Genomic DNA, 15,497 nt, shown 5'->3' with positions numbered 1-15,497 from the left:
TTCCACCAGTATTTCAGTAAAGCAGCACAATCTGACAAGATTGAAGGCAGGTGGGGAGTTTTACAAGTTGTTTTGCCATCTTACAACCTGGCTGAATGAGATAGACTTGACAAACTATCTGTCCTTATCAATCTACTGTTATCATATTCCTTGATCCATCAATATTGATGAAGCAGCTAAGATCTCAGATAACTCCATATATATCTTTAGTTCCTTGGTCTCAGTATATCAGTCAAAAATGAGCCATTATGTGCCCACCACCATGTAAAATGTTTTACTTCTATTTTTCTTCATCATACCATTCAACACTGCTTCCATGCAGCCATTGGTTATGTATGAATACAGTCAATAGCTAAGGCTTAAGCATTCTCTCATACATTGTCCACACGCACATACATGCACGCGCGCGCGCGCACACACACACACACACACACACACACACACACACACACACACACACACACTTTGCATTTGTTATTACTCAAAAGCCCTCAATTTTAATAACAATGACCAGTGTATTTCCGTGTTTACTCTGACAATGCGATCAATTGTATAATTTACATTGAAGCTTGGTTTCAATTTCCATCTTCTCCAAAGGAGTGTAATAACATCTCTAACTGGTCGATTCAGAAATATTTAGGAATCCTACTGCTGCACTCCTGGATTGATTGAACCCAGTCAAAATCAGTAATTAAATCTCAGACTTTATTAACTCAATATCACTTGGTGTTACGCAATTATCCATGCAGCACTCAGAAGCTGGCTAAAATACCATCCAATGCTGTGCTGACAACATGGCCATTTTTATTAAGTCCATCCTAATCGCTCTTGACAACTTGCAATGTTAATCTTGACACTTTCTTTTTCAGCCTATCGTGTTGCTGATGGAATCAACAGAAGCTGTAAACTTCGCTTGTTTGATAGCCGGTTATTACCGGTTATTCATTGATGCAAAGAAGATGATATTCTGTAGTGCCAAAGTTCAACCACAAGTGAATAAGGCAGGTATGGTTGGTACATTAACAGTTTCAATACTGAAGTTACTTTACAGACTAGTCCCACCTACCGATAAAGTTTTTGTAAGCATGATTTCTGTGGTTATTTATCACAATGATTTAAATAAATGAAACTAATAATCCAAACTCTGTCCTCTTAAATTCAAATATAATCACACAAACTGAGATTTTTATTATTTATCCCTTTTATGTATCTATTTGATTTAATTGTTCCATGAGACTGAGTTATCATCAGTTACACCCGCAAATGCTTAAATCATCTTGTCAATCACAGTTGAGGCTTGCAATACTTGTAGCTGTTGACTCATTCATCCATGTTCCTTGTCAAGATTGCCGAAAACAATTGATTCAGTTGACAATTCAGCAGTAGATCGAGCCACAGAATAAATGCAATATGTCTGCAAAGATTAAATCATTAATGTGTTTAGGTCTGAAGCAGTTGAGTAACCCAAAATATGAGTGCAAGTTGTCTACACCATACAAGATAATAGATCCTTAAAGGACTTTGATCTATATTGTAGACATTTTTGTACTGTACAAGTGCGACAGTGTTAAATGATGATACAAGAAAGATATGGTAGAGTGAAATACCCTGAATCCCGTTCCTCCAGAATATTTAATGATTTTTGAAGGGTTAATGTTGGAGTTTACATTAAGCCCCACCCAATCTGACAATATCATGCAGTTTGTGTGGGGTAAAGAGGAGCCAAGGTCAAAATCCTGATGGAAACATTTGTCATCCTTGTCTCCTGATAGTCTTAGTTATTACATCTAAATAAGCAACCAATGCAGTTATCCATAGCTTTTAACTTTTAAACTTAGATCAGGAGGATTACCTGAAGCATTCTGCATTAACTATTAGGAGGTTGTGGTTGGTTCCAAAGTACATACACACAGTGAAAGTGGTGGCATCATTGTTTAAACATGGCAAGGTAACAATATTGGAAAATCTGTTGGACCTAGGAGGATAAAGAAAGTGCCGGAGGGCAAATGCATTTAAGCTTTATAAATGTTACTGCTTTAGAAATACTCAGTCAGCAGTTGCAAGGGAAGGGCTTACACAAACGAACAATCAGCAGAACTCATGATGATGAACATATAAATGTTAGAGACTGCATTAAGCTTCTCTAACCAGATGTCTTATATTCTTGAGAGGCAAAAAGAGAATTTTAGCACAAGATCCTAATGGTGACAGACGTGTCATCATTATCTTTTATAGTCTTAGCTATTAGGTCCTATTAGCCAATCTAAATTGTACCTGTTCTATCGTGCAGTAAACCACATCTCGGTAAGACAAGTACCTCTTTTCATTAACACTTACTAGTGGTTCATCATCTATAATTGTTAACCAAATAGGCCCATTAACCCAAAATAGAAAACAGGATTAAATTAGTTTCAGTGATGGTGATCATGAAACTATTATTGATTGCCTTAATCATGAGGAAGGTAATAGTAGGCCCTCTTGTGGTGAAGTGATCATGTCCCTACCCTTAAACCGAGACATCTGGGTTCCAGTCCCACCTGCTCCAGAGGTGTGTAACAGCATCTCAGAACTTTTAGGAAAATGAGGTGCTAGATGATAGTGATATCACCAGATTACTCAACAAGAACCCTACATTTGATTTTTCTGAGTACATGGGCTTGCATCCCACCATAGCAGATGCTGAAATTTAAACCAAATTAAGAAATATAGAGAGAATGATTGCTTGTGGTTACATCTGCACTTGGCTGTTCATTGAAGAGAAGCACATGATGTGCAACAGCACCACAGATATTGTTATTTTCGTTCAATAATTTTATGCTCATTTTTTAAAAGTTTCTGTCAACTGTTTGATCATGTTTTTGTTCCAAAGGGCCTGTCTAACTACTTGTTATTATAAAAGAGTAGAAAAGAGAATTGAAAGGGGTTTTGTGGTACAGTGTTATGTCCCTGCCAGGAGGCCCAGGTTCAAATACCACCTGCTTCAGAGTGTAATAACATCACTGAACAGGTCAAATGGAAAATATCTAATATGGTAGAATTAGAGCTTACGACCTTCAAGTTGGCAGTGTAGTACCATTGATACCATTGTGTCTGTCTGTTGAGGTGTTTCAGCTTGTCTGGAGTGTCAGACATAATTATTCTGAGGGCTGGTCATAAAATTGGTGACCTCCATGCTGCAGCTTATCCCATTTGGCACCTCTCCAGTTTTTTATTGAGCATCTAGAGGGCGTAGGTCAACTTCTTCTAGGGCAAGATGATGAATTAGGTTATCGCAGAGATTCTAAGTCTCCCCATTAAGGAGGGATGTCTGTTACTGACATGCCTCTGCACCCAGGTGGCAAATTCCCCCTTCCTGACCCTACAACAATGCACTTACATCAAACCTCCTCGCACATTGTGAGTCCTGGTGACAGATTTCTTCTGCCAGGTAACAACCGTAATTATGACATACAGATCCTATGTATAACCATGTGGGTCTGTCCCTCAGGACACTTGCTGTCTTTTACAAAGGACCCGATCAAGGTCTAAAACATAGGTCGATTCATATCGCAACTTCCTGCTGCTGGGATTAATGTACAGGAATCCACACCTTCATTAGAGTTTGAAGTGATGACAGAGATGGGGACGTGCTGGCTTGTGGAGGCCTGGGGCTGGATGTTGCCACAGGAGTCAGCAAGTGCAGCACCAGGAGAATGTCCAGCTCATGGCCAACACCATTCATTACTTGAAAATGGTGATACTCAGACCAGATATCATGCACTGGTAGAGGACATTCAGGTATGTGCTGTTCTTCTGCCTGTGCACACAGAATGCAAGTTCAGTCTCAGGATCCAGAGCCTCCCACCACCTAAGCCACCGCAGAGATGCCTTCTGCCTGGTTCAGAGGGTTCTCCTGTACGGGCTGCTCCTTTACACCATCCATTTCTCACCTAAACCTTCTTTTAGTAACATTTTAACCTAAACTGCCACTTCAACCCATTATTCTAAATCCTTTTTGGTTGTCCCCACCCTTAATTATTTAATCTCATCCAAATTTGTGACTTAACTATTACTACTGTATCTAATTCCAAAGATCTGTAGAGATTTGTAGTCTATGGAACATAATCTTATCATATTTTAAAACATTAGTCAAACATTTCTGTTTGACTCATGCACACCATATTCAGTTTGTTCTTTTGCTAAAATTACCCACTTGATAACTGTTCCCAGTTATTTGATATATCCCTATGTAAATTTGTCCGCACTTAATATTCTGTTTACTCCCTTAAAATTACTAATTATTTTTATACTCATTGAAATTGCTGAGACTGTCTGCATGGTCTTTATCATTTCTCAAAATATCTTTAAGTTTTCAGGTAACTATTCCATTTAAATATTTTAGAATACTGGGGAGTGTGAGTTTTAATATAATTTTTATCATGATATGCTTAAGTGTTTCCCAGGTTGGTGATTTTGAGATTCTTGGCTATAGTTAATATTTCCACAGTACTTCCCTATCACTGAAATGTGTTATTGATGAATGGCTTGATGGGTTGAGGGTGCCTCATCCATCACTGTGTTGCAACATTGAAATTCTGCAAATGGGTTCAGTCTTCAGTGTCTCCAATTTCTAAAAAAAAACAAACATGCTCTGTGCATTCCATATCAAGCAGAATGGGCTAATTAGTATTAATCCACTTTGGATTCAAAAGGAGGATGGGACATAAACTCCTGCACATTATTACATAATCCATCTCTCCTCCTCCTTGAAGGAAAGAAAAGCCCATCCATTGTTACAGTTGCCTTTCCTAAACTCCTTGTTCATAGGGAGTTGCATTTTCAATGCTTCAAAGTCCCCATCACTTGGACATTAACAATGAGTCAATTTAATCATCCAGCATTAAAGATTCATTCATGTTCAAACAATATTTGGAAGTTCTCTCTGGCCAGAAAATGAAATTCCAAACATGGTAATTTCTGGAATTAAAGTTTACCCAAGCCTAAACACAACACACAGCCAATTCCAAAAGGTTTTTTTTACCAAGGTTTACAAAACAAATTTTTGAATCAACATTTTGCAAATTTTGTTTTTACTTTACACAACCACTGATAGTTTCTTGAAAGGTCATTACAGTAACCATACATGTCTCCCACTGATGCAGGCACACAAAACACTTTCAAATTACCAGACATTCCCAAAATGCAAACTAAGACTTCAGAGTATCCCCAGCTACTTTGGGAACAAAAAGACACAAATTGTATAGGATGACATTGAGCAACCAACAGAGGTGCATTCAAACCAGACCATGAAGAGTTAACACTTCTACAGGGCTCAGTGCACTTGCACAGTGCAGAAACTTGACCTCCAGTTCTCTCTTTTTCCAGTTATAACTGCCTTCCATCCTTTTGGGGTTCTAATTGTGCTAACATATTAGCTACAGACCCAAATTCAGAGTCTGCTACATTCCACCCTGGAATACAGAAGGTCTCTGGAGCATCAGTTTGTTTTACCTGTCACTTACACATTTTCCCAAATCACATCCTTGTCGCCCAAAGTATCTTGGATCACAGTGCACCCGCGTGGTTCTTTTCAGATTCTGTGAAATGCAGTTGAGAGAAGGTTTGACAACAGCAATGTGCTTAAATGCACACGTTTATTAAGTAATAATAAAAGATGAAAAAGGAAGGAAAAGAAAGCACAAGCCTCATGCCCTCCTGCACGTCGGGGACCACGCGATCGAAGACTGGTCTGGAGGCTTAAGTTGTTCCTGGCACCGTTTGTGATCCCAGTCCAAGGTGAAGTCTGATGACTTGGAACAAAATTCTGTCTCTTATATGGTGTAACAAACAACCAGGCACAGAAGAAACCACAACTGAAAAGCATGTTGTTTACACTGGCTTCAGCACATACAGGAATGTTTACAGGACGCATTCAAGGTCATGCAGCTGTCAAATATCCTCAACAAGTTTAGCCCTTCAGCCCATCCTATATATCCACTTTTCCTCACCTTTGTTGAAGGGCAGGGCTGGTAATGTTTTTCTTTGTTTAATTAAAAACACGGGTGATTTAGTGATGGGGATATAAGTAAAGTAACATAGGTGATTTGATAGTTTATAATAAGTTCAGAGGTGCATAGAAACATGCCTCGATAAAAAGAAGAAAACAAGAGGATTATTCATGGTTACACCCACACTTGGGCATCCATTGAGAGGGAGCATGTGGTGTCCACCAGCACAATAGAGGCCACTAGAGACCAGTGGGCACCACAGGGTCTGGGGTGCATTATCACTCCAGACAATGTTACTTTGGTTTAATAAATTTCCATTCCTTTTCTATATGTTTCTGTCAACTGTTTGACTGCATTTTTGTTGTAGTGCCTCATTATGGACTGTCTAACCATTTGTTGTTTTAAGAGAGTAGAAAAAAACAATTGAAAGGGCTCTTCTGGTGCAGTGATTATGTTCCTACCTTTGATCCTGGAGACTTGGGTTACAGTCCATTTGCTTCAGAGCTAATCATCATGGAATCATAGTGACTATATCTCTGAAAATTTTGATATAAGAACTATCTATAAAAGAGGATTCGTGACAGGATTGTACCAAAGCTATTAGTTGGTAATGGTTGGTTCCACAATACATACAACACTAAACTCTGTTATAATTAATAGTAGTTGTTTGTTCTGATGAACTTTGTGGTACAATGGGTAGCATCCTGCCTCGAACTAAGACCACTAACCACAAGTTCCATTTCTTGCTGGACTTGTTGGCCAGAGAAGGTGTGTTCATAATGGAGCCAAACAGCAAAATCTTCCAAAACTTGCCAACGACCGGTGGTAAGAAAAGGAGAGATTCCTGGTTTAATACATTATGGAAACAAAGTTGGAGCTTCTATTATCAGAATCCATTGTTCTAGATTATAACAAGAATGCATGAAGCACTTCCATCGCAGCAACCTGCAATCCCTGTGGGAGCTGGAACACACCAAATTATTATCATCTTAGAAACCTGGCTAGGTATTATTTTGGATTGACATCGATAGTCAATGGTCATAGAAAAATGTTGCTACATGTTTTCATTTTAGGACATAGAGCATAGAATAGTACAGCACAGTACAGGACCTTTGGCCCATGATGTTGCGCCAACTTATTATCCTACTGTAAGATCAAACTACCCTGCAATCAGTACATTTTACTATCATCCATGTGCCTGTCCAAGAGTCGCTTAACTGTCCCTAATGTATCTGACTACACTGCCACTACCGGCAGCCCTTTCCACATACCCACCACTCTCTGTGTAAAGAATCTACGTCAGACATCTCCCTTCTACATTCCTCCAATCACCTTAACATTATGCCCCCTCATAATAGTCATTTCCACCTGCTTTTTCGTGGTTTTGGTGTTACTCTCTCTCCTCTCTCAAAAACAGTGTTGATATTCTAGTAAGCTATCAACAGTTGCTCAGTTTAAAGCAACTGTACCCCTTGACTGTAATTTGTGCGTTCAGACACCACACTGGAACCGTCAGTACAAATCTAAACTGACAATCCACTGCTATATTGTGAGTGTGGTATACCATTTGAGGTGCTGTCCTCCAACTGAGTGTGAAACCATGCCTGATTTGCCAGTTCAGATGAATGTAAAACTCCTTGAGCATTGGTGAGGTCCTGGAGGACTGGAGAATGTAGTCATTTTGTTTAAGAAGGGTAGCAAGGATAATCCAGGTAATTATAGACCAGTAAGCCTGATGTCAGTGGTGGGCAAGCTGCTGGAGAAGGTACATTTGGGAGAATACAGGCTTATTAGTGACAGGCAGCATGGTTTTGTGCAGGGAAGGTCATGTCTTATCAAATTAATAGAATTCTTTGAAGAAGAAACAAAGTTGATAGATGAGGAAAGAGCTGTAGATGTCATATACATGGACTTCAGTAAGGCGTTTGATAAGGTTCCCCATGGTAGGCTGATGGAGAAAGTGAAGGCACATGGGATCCAGGGTATACTAGCTATATGGATAGAGAACTGGCTGGGCAACAGGAGACAGAGAGTTGTAGTGGAAGGGAGTTTCTCAAAATGGAGAACTGTGACCAGTGGTATTCCACAGGGATCCGTGCTGGGACCACTGTTGTTTGTGATATACATAAATGATCTGGAGGAAGGTATAGATGGTCTGATTAGCAAGTTTGCAGATGACAGTAAGGTTGGTGGAGTAGCAGATAGTGAAGGGGACTGTCGGAGAATGCAACAGAATAGAGATACATTGGAGAGTTAGGCGGAGAAATGACAGATGAAGTTCAATCCAGGCAAATGTGAAGAGATGCATTTTGGAAGATCCAATTCAAGAGCAAACTATATGGTAATTGGAAAAGTCCTGGGGAAAACTGATACACAGAGAGACCTGAGTGTTCAGGCCCATTTTACCCTGACGGTGGCAACACAGGTTGATAGAGTGATCAAGAATGCATACGGCATGTTTTCAATCATCAGCCAGGATATTGAGTACAAGAGTTGGCAGGTCATGTTACAGTTGTACAGGACTTTGGTTCGACCACATTTGGAATACGACGTACAGTTCTGATTGTCACATTACCAAAAGGATGTGGATGCTTTGGAGAGGGTGCAGAGGATGTTACCTGGTATGGAAGGTACTAGCTATGAAGAGAGGTTGAGTAGATTAGTATTATTTACATTAGAAAGACAGAGGTTGAGGAAGGACCTGATTGAGGTCTACAAAATCATGAGAGGTGTAGACAGTTTGGATAGCAAGAAGCTTTTTCCCAGAGTGGTGTCTTAATTATTAGGCGTCACAATTTCAAGGTGACAGGGGAAAAGTTTAAGGGAGATATGCATGGAAAGTTCTTTACACAGAGGGCGGTGGTTGCCTGGAACACATTGTCAGCGGAGGTGGTAGAGGCAGGCACGATAGCGACATTTAAGATGTATCTAGACAGATAAAAATGAATGGGCAGGGAACAGAGGGATACAGATCCTTGTGAAATAGGTGACAGGTTTAGATAGAGGATCTAGATCAGCTCAGACTTGGAGGGCTGAAAGGCCCGTTCTTGTGCTGTAATTTTCTTTGTTCTTTGTTCTTTTTAAAAGATCAGATGCCACTATTTTGAAGGAGAGCAGTTCTGCTTCATGTCCTGTTCAATCACCCAATCCACATCACTAAAAATGATTACCTGACTATGAGCAAATTGCTGTTTATAGGACCTTGTTGACTAAACATTGGCTACTCTGTAAATTATCCAAGTACAATGACTACTCTTAAAAAGTACTTCTTTAGCTATTAAGTATTTTCAATGTCCTGACGTATTGGAAGGTGAGATGTGGGTCGAGGCATTTCATTCATTTATTTCCACCAATGAGATGCAGTGAGCATAACACTGCCATGTAACTGCAATACATTCCCAAATTACTGTTTGAAGCTAACCAACTTAAGCAGCTGTTCTATCTCCACCACCACCCCACTGCCCACATTGTCAAAACTCTGCAACTCTGACCCCGTTTTCTGTCAATGCTGGCAAACTTGAAGCCTTAACATGTTGACATTGCTTCACTAGTATTTACATTTAGCTAGTTTCTGAGGAAACAATTTTGGTGAGACAGATAAATTCAGTTTTTGGAACAGAAAGGAAGTATACTGAAAGATTATGCTGAGGTCTTAGCATTTGACTGATTCACTCTCCCCACCCCTCAAGAAAATACGGAATCACTCGCTGATATATCTTGCAAAGTGGCTATTCTTTAAGTGAACCTGACAGTAAACATTGTCAGGCTACTTACAGTTGGGTGCTTCATAGCTGAGCCTAGCGCAGTACTCATTGCTATTCATACATGCACCCTTCCAGCAGGGAACACAGAATAATAGCCAAGCTGGATGCTCTTCACTGACTTTTTCTTCTCTAATCAAATGTAGTGTTTTCCCATTGTCCTGCTAACCCGTCACAGTATAAATCAGCAATTGAGCCACAAGCCATGTTCTTTGTAAGGTGCTAAATTACATGGGTTGGTACATTTAATTCTGGCAAACTGTTCCTTTTCCTTAATTTTTACTGCAAGTGATAACTTATTACTTAGCAATCGCAAACTGTGATAGAATAAAGCAATTTCTGCATTGATCTATTTATTGCATCCACTTTATTACACAATCTTAAAATAATACCTCCTGTCAACACCTTGCAAGTTATTTTTGTATTTAGGAAAGTGTAATTGGATCATAGTATACATGCTTTGAAAGGCTTAAAGTTGCTCAAGCAAGTTGATCATGCAGTTTATAAATTTGGAACCTCACTATTGTTCAGCCAAAAAGACTGAATGGCACAAATGGCTGCCTATTCTAAACAGTCATTCAAATCAAGTCTCACTTCAAAAATTGAATTTCCAATCAAAGATAAACCTCTTTTCAGTACTGACATGGGCGAGAAAGTTTCCTGCTGGTTTCCACCGATTGCCCTCCCTCAATGAATGATTCAGTAGTCATTCGTGATGAGCATCACTTGGAAGTAACATTGAGGATAACAAGGGCACAAAAAGAACTCTGGATGGAGGACTTCACAATCTACCACCAGGAGCTCCTCAGTAACGCTACTATTGGCCAAACCCTGAAGTATCTATCAGTTGGAATGCATCAGCAGTTGAACCAGCAGGGAGGAAAAGTTGACTGGACCTCTGCCTGACTGTAATAGGTGCCTCTGTCCATGACAGTATTAGTGAGAATTGTAAAGATAAAGTCCCTTCTTCACACTGAGAGTACTATTTCATCATGTTGTGAAACAGTTGGTTTCTCTCTTCACAGCTGCTGCTCGACCTTCTGAGTACTTCCAGAATGGGATTATTTTACTTTTCCTCATTGTTCTTGCCTCCTAGAATTTTAGTACTGCTTAACAAAAATACAAGACAGATAGCCTATCACTCAAGAATGTTCCCATGAAGCATGGATAGATATGGCACTTTATGATCATCTTGGATTTTCTGGTCAGAAAGTAGATGCATGAGCCATTAAAATTATCCAGAAAATTTACCTATCAATGTTCTATTTCTGCAGCCTTCAACTGAAGCTCTCTTCTGAGCCATGGCAGTTTCCCTCAGGAACATTTCATTCAAATGGCAGTTAATGCTGCTATGAAGTTTCAAAGTCTAGGAACTATAAAACAATGTTATCCTAAAACAGAAACAATGCCAGCACCTAAGATAACACGGTGTGAAGCTGGATGAACGCAGCGGGCCAAGCAGCATCAGAGGAGCAGCAAAGCTTGATGTTTCGGGTCAGGATCCTGCTGTTCTGATGCTGTTTGGCCTGCTGTGTTCATCCAGCTTCACACCGTATTATCTCAGATTGTCCAGCATCGGCAGTTTCTACTATCTCTGTAACAATGCCAGCACCTATCCTGTATTCACCAACATACAGGTCCCTGAAAGGGAAATGAGATAGCTCCATGCAGCAAATCACAGCTTGATGTGAAGTCTCCTGATGCTATTTGTGGTTTACTATATGTTACAGCATGTAACATACATCATAGATTGCTGGGCTCAGTTGAATCAAGATATCTTGCAGTTTATTTACAACACTAATAATTTACAAGAATATGATACCACAGATTTAAACACAGCTTGGATTTTGCACTTAGATATTAGTGTACATTTCACACAATTGACTCACTCCATCGCACAGACAAAGTGACTGAAAATAAGACGGGAATCTTTATACCAAAAGCTTAGATGTTGTGACGTCGTGTAGCTGTCTCTCAGATACACAGGCCTGTCTGGCCTGGGAGCTATGCGGTGAAACATTTATGTACAAGGATAAATATTCCCAGTTGCCTCTATACATTCAGATTGCACTTTGGCAGACATAAAACATGACCAGATGTGTTCCTTATACAAGTATGATGACATGGTAAAGTAGTTTCACTCTGTGACATGCTCTGTTGCCTCTGCAAATGAATATGTATCACTTACCATACGTGAATGGATTTTGCCTGGCATGATACCTTCAGCATCCAAGTAGTGATCCTGTGTGGTGGGTAGTTAACAATATGCAGTTTGAATATGTTGTTTATTTTCTCACAAGCCTTGACCATTTCTCATGACAAAGTCATTTGATCTAGGCTGGACACAATGATCTGGTAGCTTTCTATGAATCAATTTGTTTGTGTGAAACATGTATGCCTTGTTCTTCTCTGGGTTGAATGACTGGCTGTATGTTCTTGTACTATTTTCTCCCCTCTTTCCAACCATGAGCTGTGCACATGTTGTTTGGTAGTGAGAGTCAAAAAAGAGTCTGCAGATCTGTTTCTCAAACAGAAGTTCTGCTGGATATAGTAAATTATTGCCTAGAGGGGTAACACAAATTTAACATAACTATCCAAAAATCTTGGCAAGTCACTTTACATTTAACGATAATGGATTTTTTGGTATGAACAATATATTCTGCAAGACCATTCTTTTGAGAGTAATGAAGGAATGGGATACAGGGGAACTTAGCTGCTTGGATACAGAATTGGCTGGCCAACAGAAGACAGCGAGTGGTAGTAGAAGGAAAATATTCTGCCTGGAAGTCAGTGGTGAGTGGGGTTCCACAGGGCTCTGTCCTTGGGCCTCTACTGTTTGTAATTTTTATTAATGACTTGGACGAGGGAATTGAAGGATGGGTCAGCAAGTTTGCAGACGACACAAAGGTCGGAGGTGTCGTTGACAGTGTAGAGGGCTGTTGTAGGCTGCAGCGGGACATTGACAGGATGCAGAGATGGGCTGAGAGGTGGCAGATGGAGTTCAACCTGGATAAATGTGAGGTGATGCATTTTGGAAGGTCGAATTTGAAAGCTGAGTACAGGATTAAGGATAGGATTCTTGGCAGCGTGGAGGAACAGAGGGATCTTGGTGTGCAGATACATAGATCCCTTAAAATGGCCACCCAAGTGGACAGGGTTGTTAAGAAAGCATATGGTGTTTTGGCTTTCATTAACAGGGGGATTGAGTTTAAGAGTCGTGAGATCTTGTTGCAGCTCTATAAAACTTTGGTTAGACCGCACTTGGAATACTGCGTCCAGTTCTGGGCGCCCTATTATAGGAAAGATGTGGATGCTTTGGAGAGGGTTCAGAGGAGGTTTACCAGGATGCTGCCTGGACTGGAGGGCTTATCTTATGAAGAGAGGTTGACTGAGCTCGGTCTCTTTTCATTGGAGAAAAGGAGGAGGAGAGGGGACCTAATTGAGGTATACAAGATAATGAGAGGCATAGATAGAGTCGATAGCCAGAGACTATTTCCCAGGGCAGAAATGGCTAGCACGAGGGGTCATAGTTTTAAGCTGGTTGGTGGAAAGTATAGAGGGGATGTCAGAGGCAGGTTCTTTACGCAGAGAGTTGTGAGAGCATGGAATGCGTTGCCAGCAGCAGTTGTGGAAGCAAGGTCATTGGGGTCATTTAAGAGACTGCTGGACATGCATATGGTCACAGAAATTTGAGGGTGCATCCATGAGGATCAATGGTCGGCACAACATTGTGGGCTGAAGGGCCTGTTCTGTGCTGTACTGTTCTATGTTCTATGTTCTATGTTCTAATGAGAAGAAGAGGCAATGCGTTGAACATTCCACCTCTTGTACATGTTTTGGAAGGACTCACTGGTGTAATATATGTCATTGCCAGACATAAAATTTGTTGAGGGACACCGTAGTAACGAATATGAGAGTCGGTGTTTCAACAACTATTGTGCTATTGGTATTTTTGATTTATCATGCTAAAGGCAACTTAGTTAAGTAGTCAGTCACCAGAATGTAATTGTATCCTTGAACATGGAAAATATTCAACACAATCATGCACCATGATTCAGAACGAATCCCGGATAGATGGTGAGGTTCTTTTGATTTTTGAGGTTGATGGAATTAATATGTTTCTCACAACTTGATTTGTGCAATGATGGCTTTATTAATGCTGGACCAACATATGACGTCATGCACTGGCCTCTTCATTTTTGTTTGCATCCATATCACCTATGGTCCAGCATGTCTCAATGTTAATGTTAACAGAATTATGAATTGTTTGCTGTTGAAGATTTTGTTTTTTGGACAGTCACAAGCTTGTTTCTATATGACTAGAATGAGCATACCAACTTAGGGTCTTGTTGGATGCCTTCTGGCTGATGATGACTTTTTTTGAGCTGCGGCACCTAATCCAACTTGCTTGCTGCTGCAACAAATGTGTAAGAGATTGATGTTAACATTTGGAATCTTTGGAGTTGTACCTGTTGGATTTGTAATAATATGTAGATCCATGCATGTCAGTCGACTGATGATTAAAGCCTTAGAGAATCAACCATGAAAGAGTTTCAGATGACCGTCCCAGTGATCCATATTGGCATTTAAGATGGATAGTGATCGTAACATGATGGCATATACTTGAAAACAGTTAACTTACTTTGTGTGGACTGCATGATATTATGCTGGTTTCCTGAGTACATCTTATGTAAGATGCAGTGGCACCACTGTCAATCTTGGCAGCTGGTGTGTATTGTTCATTTCTTTTTGGAGAGATCACTTGAATGGAGGTCAAGGCTTCAAATTTTTGGATGATTCTATGTGGTGTCAGATTTACTATGTGTACTGTCTGACTGGCGTCTGCAAGGGTACTGTTGCACTTACTTCTAGTACTTTCAAGTTTGTGTGCCATGGTCAGAACTGTGGAAGCTTATATGCATTGTTGTTTGGTTATCAGTTCTTCACATTCAGTTATGGAACTTTTGTGTTGTTCTTCATGTTTCTCTGGAATATGCCTACACATTTTTAGCTCAATGACTTCTTGAAAAACATAACTTCCATATGTTATAAAACAACTGGACATTTCCTCCAAGTGAGCAAAGGTCATTTGATGCAAGATTTTGATGTTTCTCTGTACCTGTTAATGGCTGGAATAGATGTTCTAGACCAAAGCACTTGCCAATGCCACTGGCCTCCTTCAATTGTTTTGAATTTGCATTGTTTTTCTAGTAGGGTATCAAAGGGATATCCTTTAGGTTTATCCAGAATGTTTTTGTGAATGAGTCAATGGGCGTAAAGGCAATGATCTCTTCCAGAAGCATTCCATAAGCTAGCTTTGGTGAAATCACGCTCTGTATCTTTGTATCAACATCTAAAAATTGGTTGATTGCCATTCTGACAATAGCCAGATAAAACATGAACTCAAGCCTGTGTATCCTGGAATTAACTCAGTTTATGTTAATTCTGTAAAATCTGAAAAGCCTGATCAATATCTTTGCAGTCGTCATCAGAAATACCAGTGGATTTTATTCATCTGAACCGTCTGGTGCTCAAAGCAAGAACACATTTGATTGCCTATTGTTCTTTGACAGTGATCGTGTTTCATAAAGATTCATTTTTCATTTAAGTAAGTGAAGTTCGAGCAGTATGTGAAAATATGACAGCCCATGGTTAGATGGTTGCTTTCTATCATTCTTTTGTTTCGCTTTATGCTCACTAAAATGCTAGTCTAAGAATCAGTATTGCTGTGTAGAGCTTTTATTTGTTT

At 39.9% G+C, this 15,497-nt stretch overlaps 1 protein-coding gene across 1 annotated transcript in view; it reads left to right on the top strand.

The window, feature by feature from the left end:
• Positions 1–15,497, top strand: part of frmpd3 (FERM and PDZ domain containing 3) — a 488,844-nt gene that overhangs the window by 449,013 nt on the left and 24,334 nt on the right. Inside the window, exon 15 of the mRNA XM_059651432.1 lies at positions 870–1,005. Coding sequence (XP_059507415.1) covers positions 870–1,005 — 136 coding nt within the window. The remainder of the gene's footprint in view (positions 1–869; positions 1,006–15,497) is intronic.

The sequence above is a fragment of the Stegostoma tigrinum genome, chromosome 15 (assembly GCF_030684315.1).
Source record: "Stegostoma tigrinum isolate sSteTig4 chromosome 15, sSteTig4.hap1, whole genome shotgun sequence".
NCBI lineage: Eukaryota > Metazoa > Chordata > Chondrichthyes > Orectolobiformes > Stegostomatidae > Stegostoma > Stegostoma tigrinum.
The sequence above is the reverse complement of the archived record's forward strand: the minus strand, read 5'-3'. Positions and strand labels throughout refer to the sequence as shown.